The 15,633-nt window shown below is 34.1% G+C and overlaps 1 protein-coding gene across 1 annotated transcript in view; it reads right to left on the minus strand.

Annotated features, from left to right (window-relative positions):
- Nucleotides 1–1,537: 1,537 nt before the first annotated feature.
- The window catches only part of gnaia (guanine nucleotide binding protein (G protein), alpha inhibiting activity polypeptide a), a 31,023-nt gene continuing 16,927 nt past the window's right edge, over nt 1,538–15,633 (minus strand). Inside the window, 5 exon segments of the mRNA NM_198805.2 lie at nt 1,538–3,786; nt 3,898–4,101; nt 7,028–7,181; nt 7,266–7,395; nt 13,401–13,529. Coding sequence (NP_942100.1) covers nt 3,911–4,101; nt 7,028–7,181; nt 7,266–7,395; nt 13,401–13,529 — 604 coding nt within the window. The 3' untranslated portion in view covers nt 1,538–3,786; nt 3,898–3,910.

Consider the following 15,633-nt stretch of genomic DNA (forward strand, 5'->3'; position numbering starts at 1 on the left):
AATTCTCTGAGCACTAATAGTTCCCTTGTATAATTAGTACTTGTGTATACTGCCTCTCCTAGTTGAATCGCTAGTGCCTCCTCAATTGTAACTTTTCTTGCTTGTTCAAACTACTTATTAAAATTGAGTTGAAAAAGTTTGAGGGACAACTTATGTCAAATCCACTTAAATTTGTAAAAACAATCAACTTAAATCGATTTATGTTGGGATAACATGAAGGAATTGTGTGGAACCCGGCATTTTTCCAGTGACAAAGGCATCTGTTAAATGAATAAATGTAAATGTATTTAGTTAATGAAACAAGCGTGTTTCTCATGAGGATATTGAAGGTATGGATTTTTTTTCAGGTCAGGTTTTCCAACTTTCTTCATTTTCCATTCCTCTATTAACCAAGCGTTTGATCGTTCTGCAAGAGAACTGAGAGATTAGTCAAATCACTTAAATTTAAATCCCCATCTTACCCTAAAATAGAGGGCCACACAGAATCGGCTGAGCTAAGTGTGTGAGTCAGTTGTGGTTGAGGATAAATTTTGCTATTCTGCTCTGCTTTATTTTTGGTTCTTCAGATTAATAAAGTGTTCTAAATACTGAAGGATAAATTTTATATATATATATATATATATATATATATATATATATATATATATATATATATATATATATATATATATATATATATATATATATATATATAATAAATTATATATAATAAATTGTTTATACAATTAATTGTTTCTGTCAAATTTTATGTAAAAAAATGATGTAAATCATTCAACTATACCATAATTTAGATAAGACACCCATTAAAAGGTCAAAGTAATAGTTTATATACACCAAAAATTGTCAGAACTATTTATATACAATCATCTGATGACACAGACATTTTAAATACTTATTCATTGCCATTTTTAGTCCTTATACTTTGCCACATTCATTTAAACCTCTAGACTTTAATCATTTGTCAGCTAAAGACATCACTTAAAATATAATATGATCACATTCTTTTTTTATATACTTTATTAAATATGGGTCAGAAGTATATGTGATTTCATTTGTACAAAATATATCTGATATGCTAAATTAATGACATTTGTGACCCCTTTTCCCTTTATTTCTATTAAATATGAGTGTATTTTTTCCTCATAGTACTGTATATTAATATTTTACCCCTTAAACCATTTTATTTAAATGTTGTTTTTTTTTTACATTTATGGTGACACATTTTGTGGCTGATGTCATCTTAATGAGTTTTTTTTATAAATTTTATATGAAGAAATAATTTGCCTGACCTTTACATAATGTAAACTAAAGACTTAAAAAGTAAACATTCAACCATGTCTTCTGATGGCCACTAGAGTTCAGTGTGAATCCACTTTGTACTCTATTAAAAAAGCTCTCTAAATATTCCTATTTGGAAATATTGATTTATGCATCTCACGTTTTTCAAAAACCCCTATTTAAAGCAAATCAACTCTTACCAATGTGTTAATAGCAAAAATTACAATAAAAAGTAGTCAAGAAAAAAAGCCAGACGTCTTTTTTTTAGCATGCTGTTCTTGCAACAGCATTTTTATTAGCAAAATAATGAATATTAGTCAACATTTCTTCCCATCCAATAAGAACCTACATTAAAGGGAAGTTTAAAACCATTTGAATTGATCAGGCTATTATCAGAAAAATGGTCTGCATTCCTACTGAAGGTTTCTATAGGATTTTCTATTATACAGGTTGTCTAGATTAAATTATGTAACCAAGTATGAACCTAAAACAACAAAAAAAAAGTCCTATTCTTTGGTCCCTTTAAATCCATTCGACAACGGTTGGTTCCCTTTGATCAGTAAAAATGTCTCTTATTGTGAAATGTTAACCTTTTGAGGAGTTCCCCATTAAAACAGTTCATGATGTGCAGGTGCACAGGAACCAATTCAACAGCTAATTTGAAGCTCACCGCAGTTTTTCCATCATTCCAATCACAGGCAAATCTGACACACACACACGCTGTGCTGCTAATGACGGCTGTACGAGATTCAGCACAAGCTTTAAAAACTCTTAGGAACAGGCAAAGAGCTTTTGATATGTTTGGATTTTCCTGTTAAATTCATAGTTCTGTGTGAAAGCCCATTTCTGCCACAGGATTACAATTTGTAGCTTTTCTTCATAAATTTAACTAAACAGAGCATTTAAATATGTAAAATCTGTATTGCGACAAACTTAAAAACTGTGAGTTAAATTTAGCAACTTATGAACTTTAAACAATCTCAAATGTGAAAACTTACAATTCTAGTCAAAAATGAAGGACATAACTGCAAAATTAGCATATATACACACACGCACGCACTGTGGAGCTTTAGTTAGAATTACAGCAAAAAGTAAAATCTGCAGCAAAATGTAGATTTTAAAGACTTTCAAGATTTAAACTCAAAGTTCCATTTAAGACAATTATGAAGACAAAATCTGAATTTTGACAGCTTTAAAGCAGAATTGCAACAAAAGTTAAAACTTAAAACGGTGGCAGACTTGCAATACTAAAGTCAGAAATGTAACAAATTCAGCATTGCCACATAAATGCAGAATTGTGACAAAAAAATCTGAATTGCAACAAACTCACTAGCTTCATGTAAAGCAGAATCGTGAGAAATTGTCTTAAAAATATTAAATACCAGGGAAAAGCGTGGATTATTAAAGTCAGAATTTCCATTTAGAGATAAATATAAATTGCGCCAAACTCGCTCACTAGATAAAGCAGAATTTCCAAAAATGTAAAAAAAAATTGGTATCACTTTTATTTGATGGTCTCTTTAACGGATTTTGTTGAATTTAAGTTACATTGCATCTACATGCCAAATAAATCTCAAAAGATTATAAGTAGACTGTTAGGTTGGGGTTATGGTTAGTGTATGTTCACAAGTACTTGCCAAGTCTCTTAGGCAGTTAAATATGTTGAAGGAGCAGACCCTCTACTAATACTCAAATTAGAAGTAATTGGAATGTAGTTGCACTGCAACTGTCAACAAAATGTGTAATAGTACCATCAAAATAAAGTTACCAAAAACTTAAATTAACAATTCTAAAAATCTGAATTCAAGATGAACCAAGTACTGCCACATAAAAAAAACAAGATTGCAATATATGTAGAAATGCGACAAGCTCAGAATGAAAAGTTTTAGCTTGCAATTTGTATCCCAGATTTGAGACCTTCTTGAAACACTGTGTAATATTTATTTAATTTTGTTTTTGCTACTTTTATTCCAAGATTATATGTCAAAACCAAAAACGTAAGTTAATCCTGTGACAGAAATAAGCTACTATACATTTAAACAGTCACTCACAGTTGTTTGGTCTTAAAAATATCAAGCTTTTTATACTACAGTTTAGCAGATGAGAGTTGTGTGGATAAATATCAACTGTCTCTTATTAAACTCAGTTGAAGTGGCAAAGAAAAGCACTGCAACATTAACTGAAGGCACATGACCTTAGTATTCGGAGTAAAAACTGGAAAAAAAAATTGTTCCCAGAAACCCTTTGAATGAAAAATAGCCTTTAAAAAGGACCTTTAAAGACAATGTCTAAAAATGGTGAAAAATTCCAGGAACAATTACAGTTGTACAATTATTTTACACAAAATGCTCTTTTTTTTCCTTCCCTAAAACACCCTAAAAAAATCTAAAATGTTCAGAGAACATAAATATGAAGTTAAGTAATGCATTCAACATTCAGGTTCATGGTTGACCTTCTTCCTGTTTTGGTTCTCCCAAAGATTTAACATCAGGCCACTCGCTGTCAACACTGCCAAAAGACAAAAAAAAAAACCACACACTTAATGGAAAAATAAACAATCTTACCAGAATGATATGAATTCATGCAAAATAAAAATGAAGCTCTATTGTTCCTGCTCACCAATGAGCTGGCTTTAGAAGAGGCCGCAGTCCTTTAGGTTGTTTTTGATGATGACATCAGTGACAGCATCAAAGACGAACTGCACGTTCTTGGTGTCAGTGGCACAGGTGAAGTGAGAGTAAATCTCTTTGGTGTCCTTCCTCTTATTCAGGTCCTCAAACTGACACTGGATGTAAGCAGCCGCCTCTTCATATACGTCAGATCCTTATAGAGAGTTTTTACAGTTAAGAGAGCAAATCAGACATCTTTATACACACACATTTATTCCTTAAAATCTTTATTATATTTTATACTTTTTCCTCTACAGTCCTAAACTATGTATTATTAAAAAAAACTATCCATCTAGACTTTATTGAAACTATTATTAATCTATCATTATAATATCGCTTATTATGATACCAGATACTTAAATTAAAATTAGAATAAAAAAATAGAAAATAAACACGAAAACAACTTGGTCTGCAATGTTCTAAATAAAGTTCTAATAAATCAAAATAAATGTTAAAAAATAAAGGGGGAAAATTATAAAAATAAAATAAAACAATGATTAGAAAACTAAATCTAGTATGTCATATTTTCCATATAAATTATAAAAGATCACTTATTATTATTATTATTATTATTCAAAATAAAAATTATAGAAAAAGGAACAAGTGAACAATTTAATGTGTAATATTTTCTAAATGATTTATAATATTATATCACTTATAACAGAAACTTTCAAATAAATCAAAACATTTATTATTACTAAACAATTATTATTTAGTAGGGATGTAACGGTATTGTAAATACCGTCATACCGCAATATTAAATTTTTTCGATATTACCGAAGTCGCATGACTCGGTAAAACTATAGATCTTCAGAGAAAATTTGCTCAGGCGAATGAAGCGAACGGGAGGTAGCTGAAACTTCATTTCCCATCAGCCCCGGCGTGGCCATAATCCTTTGCGGTCTGTTGTCGCTACAGATCCAGTAATGCGGAAATGGAGTGTGCTGCTAGTAGCGGAGATGAAAAAAAGATGGAAATGATCGAACCTAAAGCGGGTGTTGTCGCCGCGAGCGTGCTGAATAGCGGTGCTGTCGCGCGCGTTCTGATCAGCTGTGTTGTGGCGCGCGTATTGTAAAGCGCCGAGGGGGGGGGGGGTTGAGCGCGCATACCAAGAGAGGTGTTGTCGCGCGCCTACTGAAGGGCTGGACTGGACGGAGGTTGTGTCGCGTCGCGGGGGCACTTTTGATCGTTTTGGAAGGGCATTTTCTATCCAAGACTAAAAAGGACATGTGCACTGCACAGGTTGAGCCCTATGTGTGCACGTGCCTGCAAGTTGGGGAATACGACTAATAACAGTCATGGGGACTGCAGAAACACAGCACTGTTCAGATTGATGCAGACATTGACTTGTACCGCAAAGAGACCTCTATCTCACTCATGGTTTGTCTTCTCAAGTGGGGGAAAGACAATGCACAACGTTACCCACTGCTGTCAACATGGGCCAAGTCATATCTCTCTTGTCCCAGAAACCTCAGTCCCAAATGAGAGGGGTTTTTTCTGTTGCAGGGGACATTGTAAATACCCAGAGATACCAGCTTTTACCAGATTATAATTATATGATAATTTTTCTTTAAACCCATCTCTATCTAAGTGAGTGATTAAATGTTGAATGTGATGAGTTTTCAACAATACTAAATTGAAACTTTATTTTTTTACATGGTTTAATAATTTTTTGTTATTAAAATTGAAGGTCCTGTTTCAAAGCTAACAGATAGATGGCTAATTTGTATGTCATTGACACTTTTGGCACTTTTTTGGAGTATTTTCAAAAGTTTTTTTTTCCTGTAAATGATTCAATAAATACCGTACCGTGACATTCATACCGAGGTATTACCGTACCGTGAAATTCTGATACCGTTACATCCCTATTATTTAGCATTTTATTTTCTATAGTATTGAAGTGACATATTTAGCATTAGTGCTGCATGACTAATCGTATCACAATCATGACGTCAGCGACTGTGCAGTTATATGACGCAACAATGTTACAATTGTAATAAAATAAAAAAAAATAAATAAAAACATACTTTGACAACAGTTTTCTGATTTCCATGCCGCTAACAAAACAAACAAAATGTTTCTCATATTAGGGCTATCATACTGGGATCAAAATGTATTTAAATCTAAGATGCAATTTTATTCTTATAATATATATATATATATATATATATATATATATATATATATATATTTTTTTTTAGGCCTCCCTAATTATTTTTTAGTTATAATAATTTTTTTATCACTTTGAAAAAGTACAGTGGCTAGTACTTTTTCAACATTACTAGCCACTCTGCATTTTCACTAGCCAAAATTTTGTTTGTAAAATACATTTTATATGCAGAAATTTGACTGCGGCTTGATAAAATGACTTGATTTAGATTAGATGGATGAATTTCAACCAGCCAAAGTGGCTAGTGGGAGTGGCTCTCTAACCCTGCCACAGCTGAAATCTATCCGCATATGGCGGGTGTTAATATCAAGCACTGACTATTATTTATAATAATAATTATAATAAATTATAGCTATAGTTCTTAAAAAAAAAAAAATTAAAAAAAAAAAAAAAAAAAATCGAAATCCGCAAAAAAAAAAAAAAAAAAAAAAAAAAAATGCACCTAAATATCAGAAATTAGAATAAGCCAAGAAAAAAAAAGCAATTGGTGCATATTGAATTTCTGATTATTACTAATTAAACTAATAAAAATTCCAAATCGCACAGCCGTGTTTAGTATTAAATTACAATATTTTATAACGTAATTACATTTTTCCATACTATATTTTATAAAACAGCATTCCATTTGTTATGCAAAAATACATTTCTTGATTAGTTTTTTTTTCAAACAAAACTATAAGAATTGTATTTAATAATATATGTTATATAATTTATAATGTACTACATAAACAACTACAATAAGCATTTAATTTATTACTTTTAATTCAATATTTTATATTATAATTTATACAGATGCATTGTATTTTCTTATACATTAAAAAACTAAATAATAATATAAATAAACATACTACAAAATAAAATTCAAAAACATTACATTCAAGCTGTATTACATTCATTAAGCTGTTCATACCTGGATATTCTGGGAAACAAATACTAAGCGGGCTCATCCTGATCTTCTCTTCAAACAGATCCTTCTTGTTGAGAAACAGGATGATGGAGGTGTCCGTAAACCACTTGTTATTGCAGATGCTGTCAAACAGCTTCATGCTCTCATGCATTCGGTTCTACAAAGGAGACAAAACGAGCACCGTCTGAGAGGAATGTCCCAATGCAAAGCTTCTCAAAGAGCAGATTTAAATTTTTCTCACCATCTCCTCATCCTCAGCCAGGACCAGGTCATAATCACTGAGGGACACGCAGAAGATGATGGAGGTCACTCCTTCAAAGCAGTGAATCCATTTCTTCCTCTCAGATCTTTGGCCACCTACGTCAAACATCCTGAAAAGCAGAGGAGAGCTGTTCAGCAAGATGCATTCTGTGCAGGGCGGTACCAACAGAGGGCGGAAAAGAGTGGAACTGTACCCCCAGATCCAATCTTAGGCTACAAAAAATATATTAAAAAATGTATAAAAAGCTTGATATTTTTAAGACCAAACAACTGTGAGTGACTGTTTAAATGTAGTAGCTTATTTCTGTCACAGGATTAACTTACGTTTTTGGTTTGAACATAACTTTGGAATAAAAGTAGCAAAAACAAATGTGGCCTGAACTGGAAAAATGTTCAACTGCATTCACATTAACACAATAATGATCTGCTAGTGTTGGGGGGATACAGTAGATTTTCAGATCACCTTAATTTCCAGCTATGAGATTGCAGATACACTATTCGATCACATGGGGGAGTAGTGGTTATGTTTACTTATATGCTCCATCATTTAATCACTTCTAAATGCATGTTTTAAACTCTTCATCTTTTTTTCTACTATTGTAATCAACTTGCTTTGCATTTTGTTTTATCTTGTAATATAACTCAAACAATTCTAGCTAAATTAGGTGCCAAGACATAAATAACTTTAAACATCAGACTTGATGCATCCTAATGTGGTACAGGACAAGATTTGGTGCAGGAAAATTGATATGTAAAATAATAAGTTGATCCACATTTACGAGCATGCGCAAACAAAACCAAAAACAATGCATTACGTATGCCAGGCCATTAATGGATGCGGTCATTATGCTAGTAAACAGTACCTGTAGGGAATATGTATATGGTTAGTATATGTCTCCTCTGTTGGTTGTACTGGCAAATAGATTCACACTTTACAGATGAAGTGATAGCAAACTTCAAACCACAACTCTACCACAGAGTTTCCGTTAATCTACAATTGCTCAAACATGTACCATGTATGAAAATGACATCATCTTTTTCGAAGAGTCTTGTTTTGGGGTTCACACAGACTTGACAATGGCTGCATTTTTAAAACTTCTACTTTATTGTGGATTTACGCGTTTTTCAGTCAAAAAATGCTATTGTTGTGTAAATGAACCTGGAGAAATGCATAAAAAGTTTCACGTTTTCTGGCTGAAAATGTTGTGTAACCTGCCATCTAGACTCCTAACAGCCCCCCAAAAAACCGAGAACCTCCAATCCCCTTAATCTGTTCACTCAAAGCAATTTCACTGTCAATAAACAACACTGAGGTGTAAACATCAGTAACATTACAGAAATTACAAACAATATAATAAATAACATAAAAAATAAACTAAAATGCAAAATGTTTAAATTTGATTCACATTTAAAATCTATGCATTTTCTACATTACAACAATATTTAATATATAGTTTACTACATAAACTATTTTTAAAAAGTATCCATCTAAAAAAAACAAAATGCCATGGTAAAATATATTTTATTTTTATTATTCTATTATTGTGTAAATTTATTCTAATTACTACATTACTAATTACTATATTAAGATCAAAAAAGACACCATTGTATTATCTTCAAGAATAAATATTAGTGACATTTAATAAAATATTGGCTGTACTAAGTCTTATTCTATAATATTTATTATTATATAAAACTGCATTCCATTTAATATTGCATGGAATTAATTTCTTTAGTTGTTTTTATAAGCACAAATGTTATACAAGAAGCTATACAAGTATATTTTCTATATGAAATAAGGTGCTACATGACAAAATATTTAAATCTGCTCTGGAGTTGAAACAGGAAGATAATAAAAAAAGTAAGAGGACCTGCCTGAAGTTGGGGCTGACGCAATCATCATAGCAGCGTCAGCCAATGAAATTAGTTTGCAATTAGCTACTGTCTGACCTGGTGTATTTGCATAAAGTGATCGAATTGGCTGATGCTTCAATTGGCACTTAAAAAGTTACGCTTTATTCACAGGAGGCGTCAGTGTCAACGCTTCTCATTCACTTTGAAGGGGTGACATCAAGCATTGCCAAAAAAAATTGTGGATCCATGTGCAGAGGTTGGGAATTTCTCAGCTTTTCAAGTGCCAATGGAAGCGTCAGCCAATCAGATCACTTTATGCAAATACACCAGCTGAGACAGTTGCCGATTGTTTATTAATTTAATTGGCTGACGCTGCTATGATGATCTTGTCAGCCCCAACTTCAGACATAGCCTGTGTCAAGTGTTGACGCTGAAGCCCTGTGTGAATCTGCAGCGATCACCGCTGCTGTAGTGGCGCGGACGGATCCACAATTCAGTTCGGCATTGCTTGACGCTACCCATTTAAAGTGAATGGAAAGCATTGATGCGGACGCCCTGTGTGAATGGGGTTTAATATAGAAAAATTATCAAGTAATGAAATCTCATTACACTCCATGAAATAAATAAATCATCATTTTACAAAATTTACATTAGTAATGATGTCACTTACTTTGGTATGCCCAGAATTTGTCTGATGTTTCAAATCGAACTAAGTATAATTTATTATTACCTGCTGAAAATGTCAATTTTGGGGTCAAAATAAAAGACATAGTTTCTGTGCCTTTAAATGCAAATGAGTGGTTTCTTCTTACCCTGTGCTCGAAATAGATGCCATGATAAGAGCAATGAAAGAATGAAACCGAGACAGTCAGAAATGCCAGCATTAAGGCTGAACCAGGAACTTTCAGAATCACTATATGATAACTATATTTATCTTTTTTGCGATGATGAATGATCCACAAACAAACACTGTTACAATGTTCACTATGTCCTATAAATAAACACAAAATAAACATGTACTTTTAAATAAAGAAATGAAAGTATTTAAATAGCGCATGGAATTTATAAGCTATTTAAAAGCACCCTGCCTCATGACTCACCATCACAACTCAGTTCATAGCATACCTTGAATAGACTATTTGGTGTTTGTTAGTATTGTAACTTGGGTTGAGTTGTAGTTGGGCTAAATGGCATAGCTTTTATTGTGATTTTTTTGTCAATGTGTAGTTTTGTATTTATCTATATTTATTTAATTGTGTATATATACACTTTTAATTATTAATATATATTGTGCAAATGTAAAGAATTGTTCTATAATAATTAATTCAACTCTCTTTTGAAAGTCATTTTTAAAAGTATCACTTGGTGACCTATAAAGAAAATTTAGGTATACCTAGGAAGAGTCAAATAATAAGGAGTTCAGTACTTTAAAAAAAATAGCCATACAGTGAGCCTCAAACACCATTGTTTCCTCATCCTCATGTAAATTCCGCGAGTATAAAACCTTGGTAAAAACCAGGCTTATGAGAACGCAATGCAGACTATTATGTTGCTCACAAGGCTAGTCATTAGCATGCTTTTAAGATTTACATGTTCTTTAAGACCTGCACGAGAATCCACAAAATCAGAAGTTAAGCTATAAAAACACAGACTGATGTTGCTCATCATTAATATGCACGCCGCAGGCACCAATTGATTGGCCACAATGTTTCCTAGTGAGATTGCAACAATGATAATTTTCCTGTCCTTTTTAAAGTTTATATAAAACTTGCTATGTATTAGAGAAGTTACGATCGATCGCCATCGGCCGATAATCACATTTCATGACTCGAGCGGTACTCATTGATCTAACCATTCTCATGAACCCATCACAAAAGTTTGTTTACAAGTATACAAGCAGAGGAAGACCCAGAGCAATGTTTCCAAATTGCATTGTTAGTCATTTTTCTTACCATTTTTAAAATTTGTTTTTTCCATTTCCTTTTCATAAAGTGGCTTCTGACCATTACATACATGCAACATCCTGAATTTATTATCTTAGGTAAGGCAAGATCTCATACTTAAAGGGTACTTGTGCTTATGCAATGGCAAAGTTATAATAAGCTTGAAGAATCAGAATCGGTACTCGGTATCACCATGACAAGGAATCGGTTCTCTGTATCGGCTTCTAAAATCCTGATCGGAGCATCCCTACTATGCATGCGTGACTCAACCAGATGGTTTTCGACAAGCAATCTATTCATATGCGCATCTGGATGCAAAATGTACAATATGTGAATTAAAATATGTATTCAGTAAGGAATAGGTTATCCAATAGTAAATCATTCAGTAATAAAATAAGGAAAGTTTGTTTATTATTTTAATGTATTGTGTTTGTGAAATTTCAACATACACATGTAGATTGCGGAGTAAGTGTGTTCTTATAAAATGCACCATTAAAAATAGTGTCTTAACACTCAACTATAATTGTCAACTTTCTGAAGTGAAAGAATAGCAATACACTTTATTAAATGCCATTTGCTTGCGCAGAGCTTAATATTATTTCCTGGCTGTTTCGGTCTGTTTTTTTTTTTTTTTTTAAGTTTAATCATAGTTTAGCATATATTTTATTCACAACACAACTCAGGACCAAAATAGATTACTTCAGTGTTTTTAATAGATAGCTTGCTCACTCCACATAGGTAAAATCAACTTCCAGTACTTAAAGGGCCATGAAACCCCCTTTGTTTCAGCAGGGTGTTTTCACACCTCTACTTTGGAAAAAGTCAGAAAAGTGGGCGTGTCCAGCTCTGTTTAGGGGGGAGTGTCGGAGGAAGAAAAGTGGGATAGTGTGGGTGTGTCTATTTGGGCACGCGCGAGTTTCAGAGTCAAAATACACACACACAGTAGAAAGTGATGGTGTTTAACCTACATTGACATCTGTAGTCGAATTATTTGCCAAATTATTAAATGGTGGAATTTAACTGCAGTTTGGCTCTTTCATTCAGGGAATTCATTCATGTCCCTCGCGACAAACGAGATATTTGATTCGAGGAACTGCTGTAAGCGTGTATTTTTCATGCAATGTTTGATACCGCACGGCGAATGAGAGAAAAAAACCTCTGCATTTCCCGGAAACTTAGATGCACACGGCAGGTAGAGTCACGGTGTAGAGTCACCGGTCACTTAATGCGGTGAAAACCCTACACGAGGTTAAAGTTTGGTTGTAGTGCTAACATGTCTACACTCAGTCCAATGGTTAACTTAGTTCGATACGAACAAACTGAATAAACAAAGAGCACTGGTCGCTCACTTACCAAATCTGTAGAGACAGGACAATCACCAGCAACTAGAGCCGCGTTTTTATTAAGAGAAGACTACAAGCGAATCCGGATCTCATCGTTTGCAGATGAGAACAGCTCTCAGGTAAACAATGTTCCTCCTTAGACACGCAAGTTATTTTTGTCGAGCGTCGCATACACTGTAATTCACACGCGAGTCTGAGCTCTCACAGAGAGAAAATGAAAACGAAACTTAACTGCAGCAAACTATAAAAGCAACACTTCACGCTTGTTTTGCCAACACAACGTGGTGTGAGTGTCGTCTAAACACTGTGACAGTAATGAATATTAATGAAGTTTCACAATAGAGCGCGCTGATTGGTTTGAACCAAGCCTTACTCATGCATTAACGCAACATACTGTAAGACGTAATAAGACACACTCTGGCACAGACGTCCAGTCTGCACGCTAGAAACGCTATTATGTCATGACCGTGACGCAGCTTCAAAAATTCATTTCAAACCGGAAGTACGAATTTGCTTGAAATAACGCAAAAACAACCAATTTACACTTTTTAGTGAAATATAGGTGTCCTAATAGTGTTTTTAGCAGTGTGGGACACATATACGACTGTCAACAGCTCAAAAAATGTGTTTTGGTGTTTCGTGACCCTTTAAGTTAAAAAGATTGAACAACTCATCTACTACGCTTGTTAAATTAGAGCTCATTAACATTCATGACCATTCCAAATTTGGTCAATATGCAGATTCTGATTCATGGGGTTTTTATGGGGAAATAAATGAGCATATAAAAACAGTTTCTGGAATTTTTTTACTTGCCTAAGCCAGATACCTACTATGTAGATATCGGAGAACAATTTAACATGTTGAATCAACGAATAGTCAATTGCACACTTAAACATATCAATTAATGTCACTACTATAGGAAAAACCCAAACATTAACTGACCCTTAGTTTTGGATTTTAAAATTAAAAACTCACTTGAAGTGAAGATCCTTGAATGTGAAGTGGGTTTCCACAATACCAGTAGTCTTCACTCTGGTCCTCAGAACATCTTGCTGTGTTGGGACATATGAACTATTGGATATTCTGTCCAGATCATTCAGGTAGCTAAAAAGAGAAAATACTGTTCAGTTCATAAAAAATAAATAAATAAATAAAAATTCAAACCATCCTCTTAATTATTTAACTTATCTGTAAAAAGCAAAACAAAAAAAGCCATTCGATCAGTTTATTTAGAATAAAAATGTAAATTCTATAGTAATTCTGCTTGATTGTTGCACTAAATAAAAAATGCCCTTTTATACAACATCTGTCACTTTAACAAACACTATACACATGGGCTGTATCCAAAACTGCCCCCTATACCATTAAACAGTGCATTACCCTATACCATTAAACAGTGCATTATTTGCGGGAGCAGGCAATTGTAGTGGCCCAAAACTATAGTGGATGTTCTGAAGTGCACTCAATCAATCCCACAATGCATCGCAAAAACAAGTGTACAAAAGAAGTACACTCAACAGCTAGAGAATACCCATATAATCTCAACCATTTATAATATTAATATACATGCACTTTTCAAAGTAAAGCTGTACAGGTCTTTAACATGTCTTATAAGAAGCACTTCTCACAAAACAGATACTTCATACACAAAAAATTCTCTATAAATGTTCATTACTAATCTTTCTATCAAAATAATTTAAAAGGGTAGCCAAAAAGTGGTATGGTACGGTACGGTTCGCTTTTTGGTACCTTTTGACAGTGGAATTGGCCACAAAAGTGTACAAACCTGTACCGTACTGTACCACTCAATGAATACGTACCATAAGGTTTAGTTTTAGCATACTGTGTTGACATTACATTTTCAGCTCAACAAAGGCATGAGTTTGAGGAGGGGATATCTGTATTATTGACCAATCAAATTATTACTTTAAAGGGCACCTATGGTGAAAAATCTACTTTTTAAGCTGTTTAGACAGACAAGTGTGTAGATATAGTGTATAGACAGTCATATTGGGGTGATATAAACACACACAGCCCTTTTTTTTTTCAATTTAACAACATAAAAACGGTGGCACAATTGGAGCGGTTTTTAGATCAACCGCAACTTGACGTAGGAGTGCGATCCCCCCGCTCAGCAATATTGATTGACAGGTGCATCACCATATCCTTGGTTTGTTGTTTCACGTCTGGCATTTTCAGCGCGAGTCAAAGCGTTATCACTAAAGGAACACACTTGCTCTATTTTTAGATGCAACTTCAGCCGTTTGCATTTCTCGCGAACACAGAAGCTCCCAGTGAGTGTGATCTTAACTAGGTGCAGCTGGAAAAGTGCAAGCGCGTTGCCTCATGTGCGCGTCTCTCCATTGGAAAAAAATAACTACCTTGCCTGCAGGTCGCATACCAGAAGCGCCGCTCTGCGTGGCGCAGAGCCATGCATTTTAGAATTCTAAACATAGGTTTCTATCAGGGTGCACAGGGCGCTTCAAACCAGCGGCTGGGCACAGTTGTCGACTTGAATCGATGTTGTGTTTAGCCTGATAGAAACCTATGTTTAGAATCCGAAAACGCATGGCGCTGCGATTCGGGACACTTCATGTTTCTGCCACGCCACAAAGTGTCTGGTGTGCCGTGTCGCAGCTTCAAGCGGCGCATCCGGTGCCTCAGTCAGGTTAATTCAGTGTGCATGGTCAATAGTCTCGGTGTACAAGCTCGGCACTTAAAACTAGCACACAGTTGGCTGTAAAACTATACAAAGACACAAATGATTGTGTACTCTCTGCTTGGTCTGTGTCCGAGTCTTACATGTTTGGCTGAAGAGCTGGTGAGCTCTTGGCTCCGCCCCCTTGTTACGTTGGGCAGAAAGCTGAAACTAATTTTCAAGTAAAACAACACATCCCTAAAACAGCGAGCTGTGTACACGCCCCCAACATGACACTTTTTAACACATTATAATAAAAAAATCTGAACTGTGTTTTAAACCGAACCTAAACTGGCACACTCAGAAGAACCATAATACTAATATTAAATCATAAAAAAGGGTAAACTATGTGCCCATTAAAAAGAATTAAGTATGTGATGTGACTTAAATGTGAACAATTTAATTAGGTTTAAGTTGTTGATCTTGCAGAACAAGTGTTACATGAAAATGCAATCACAAGAAACCCATGTATTCGATAGATTACATGTTGACGGTAAGGTGTAGTAATTC

The sequence above is a fragment of the Danio rerio genome, chromosome 25, assembly GCF_049306965.1.
Source record: "Danio rerio strain Tuebingen ecotype United States chromosome 25, GRCz12tu, whole genome shotgun sequence".
NCBI classification, from domain to species: Eukaryota; Metazoa; Chordata; class Actinopteri; order Cypriniformes; family Danionidae; genus Danio; species Danio rerio.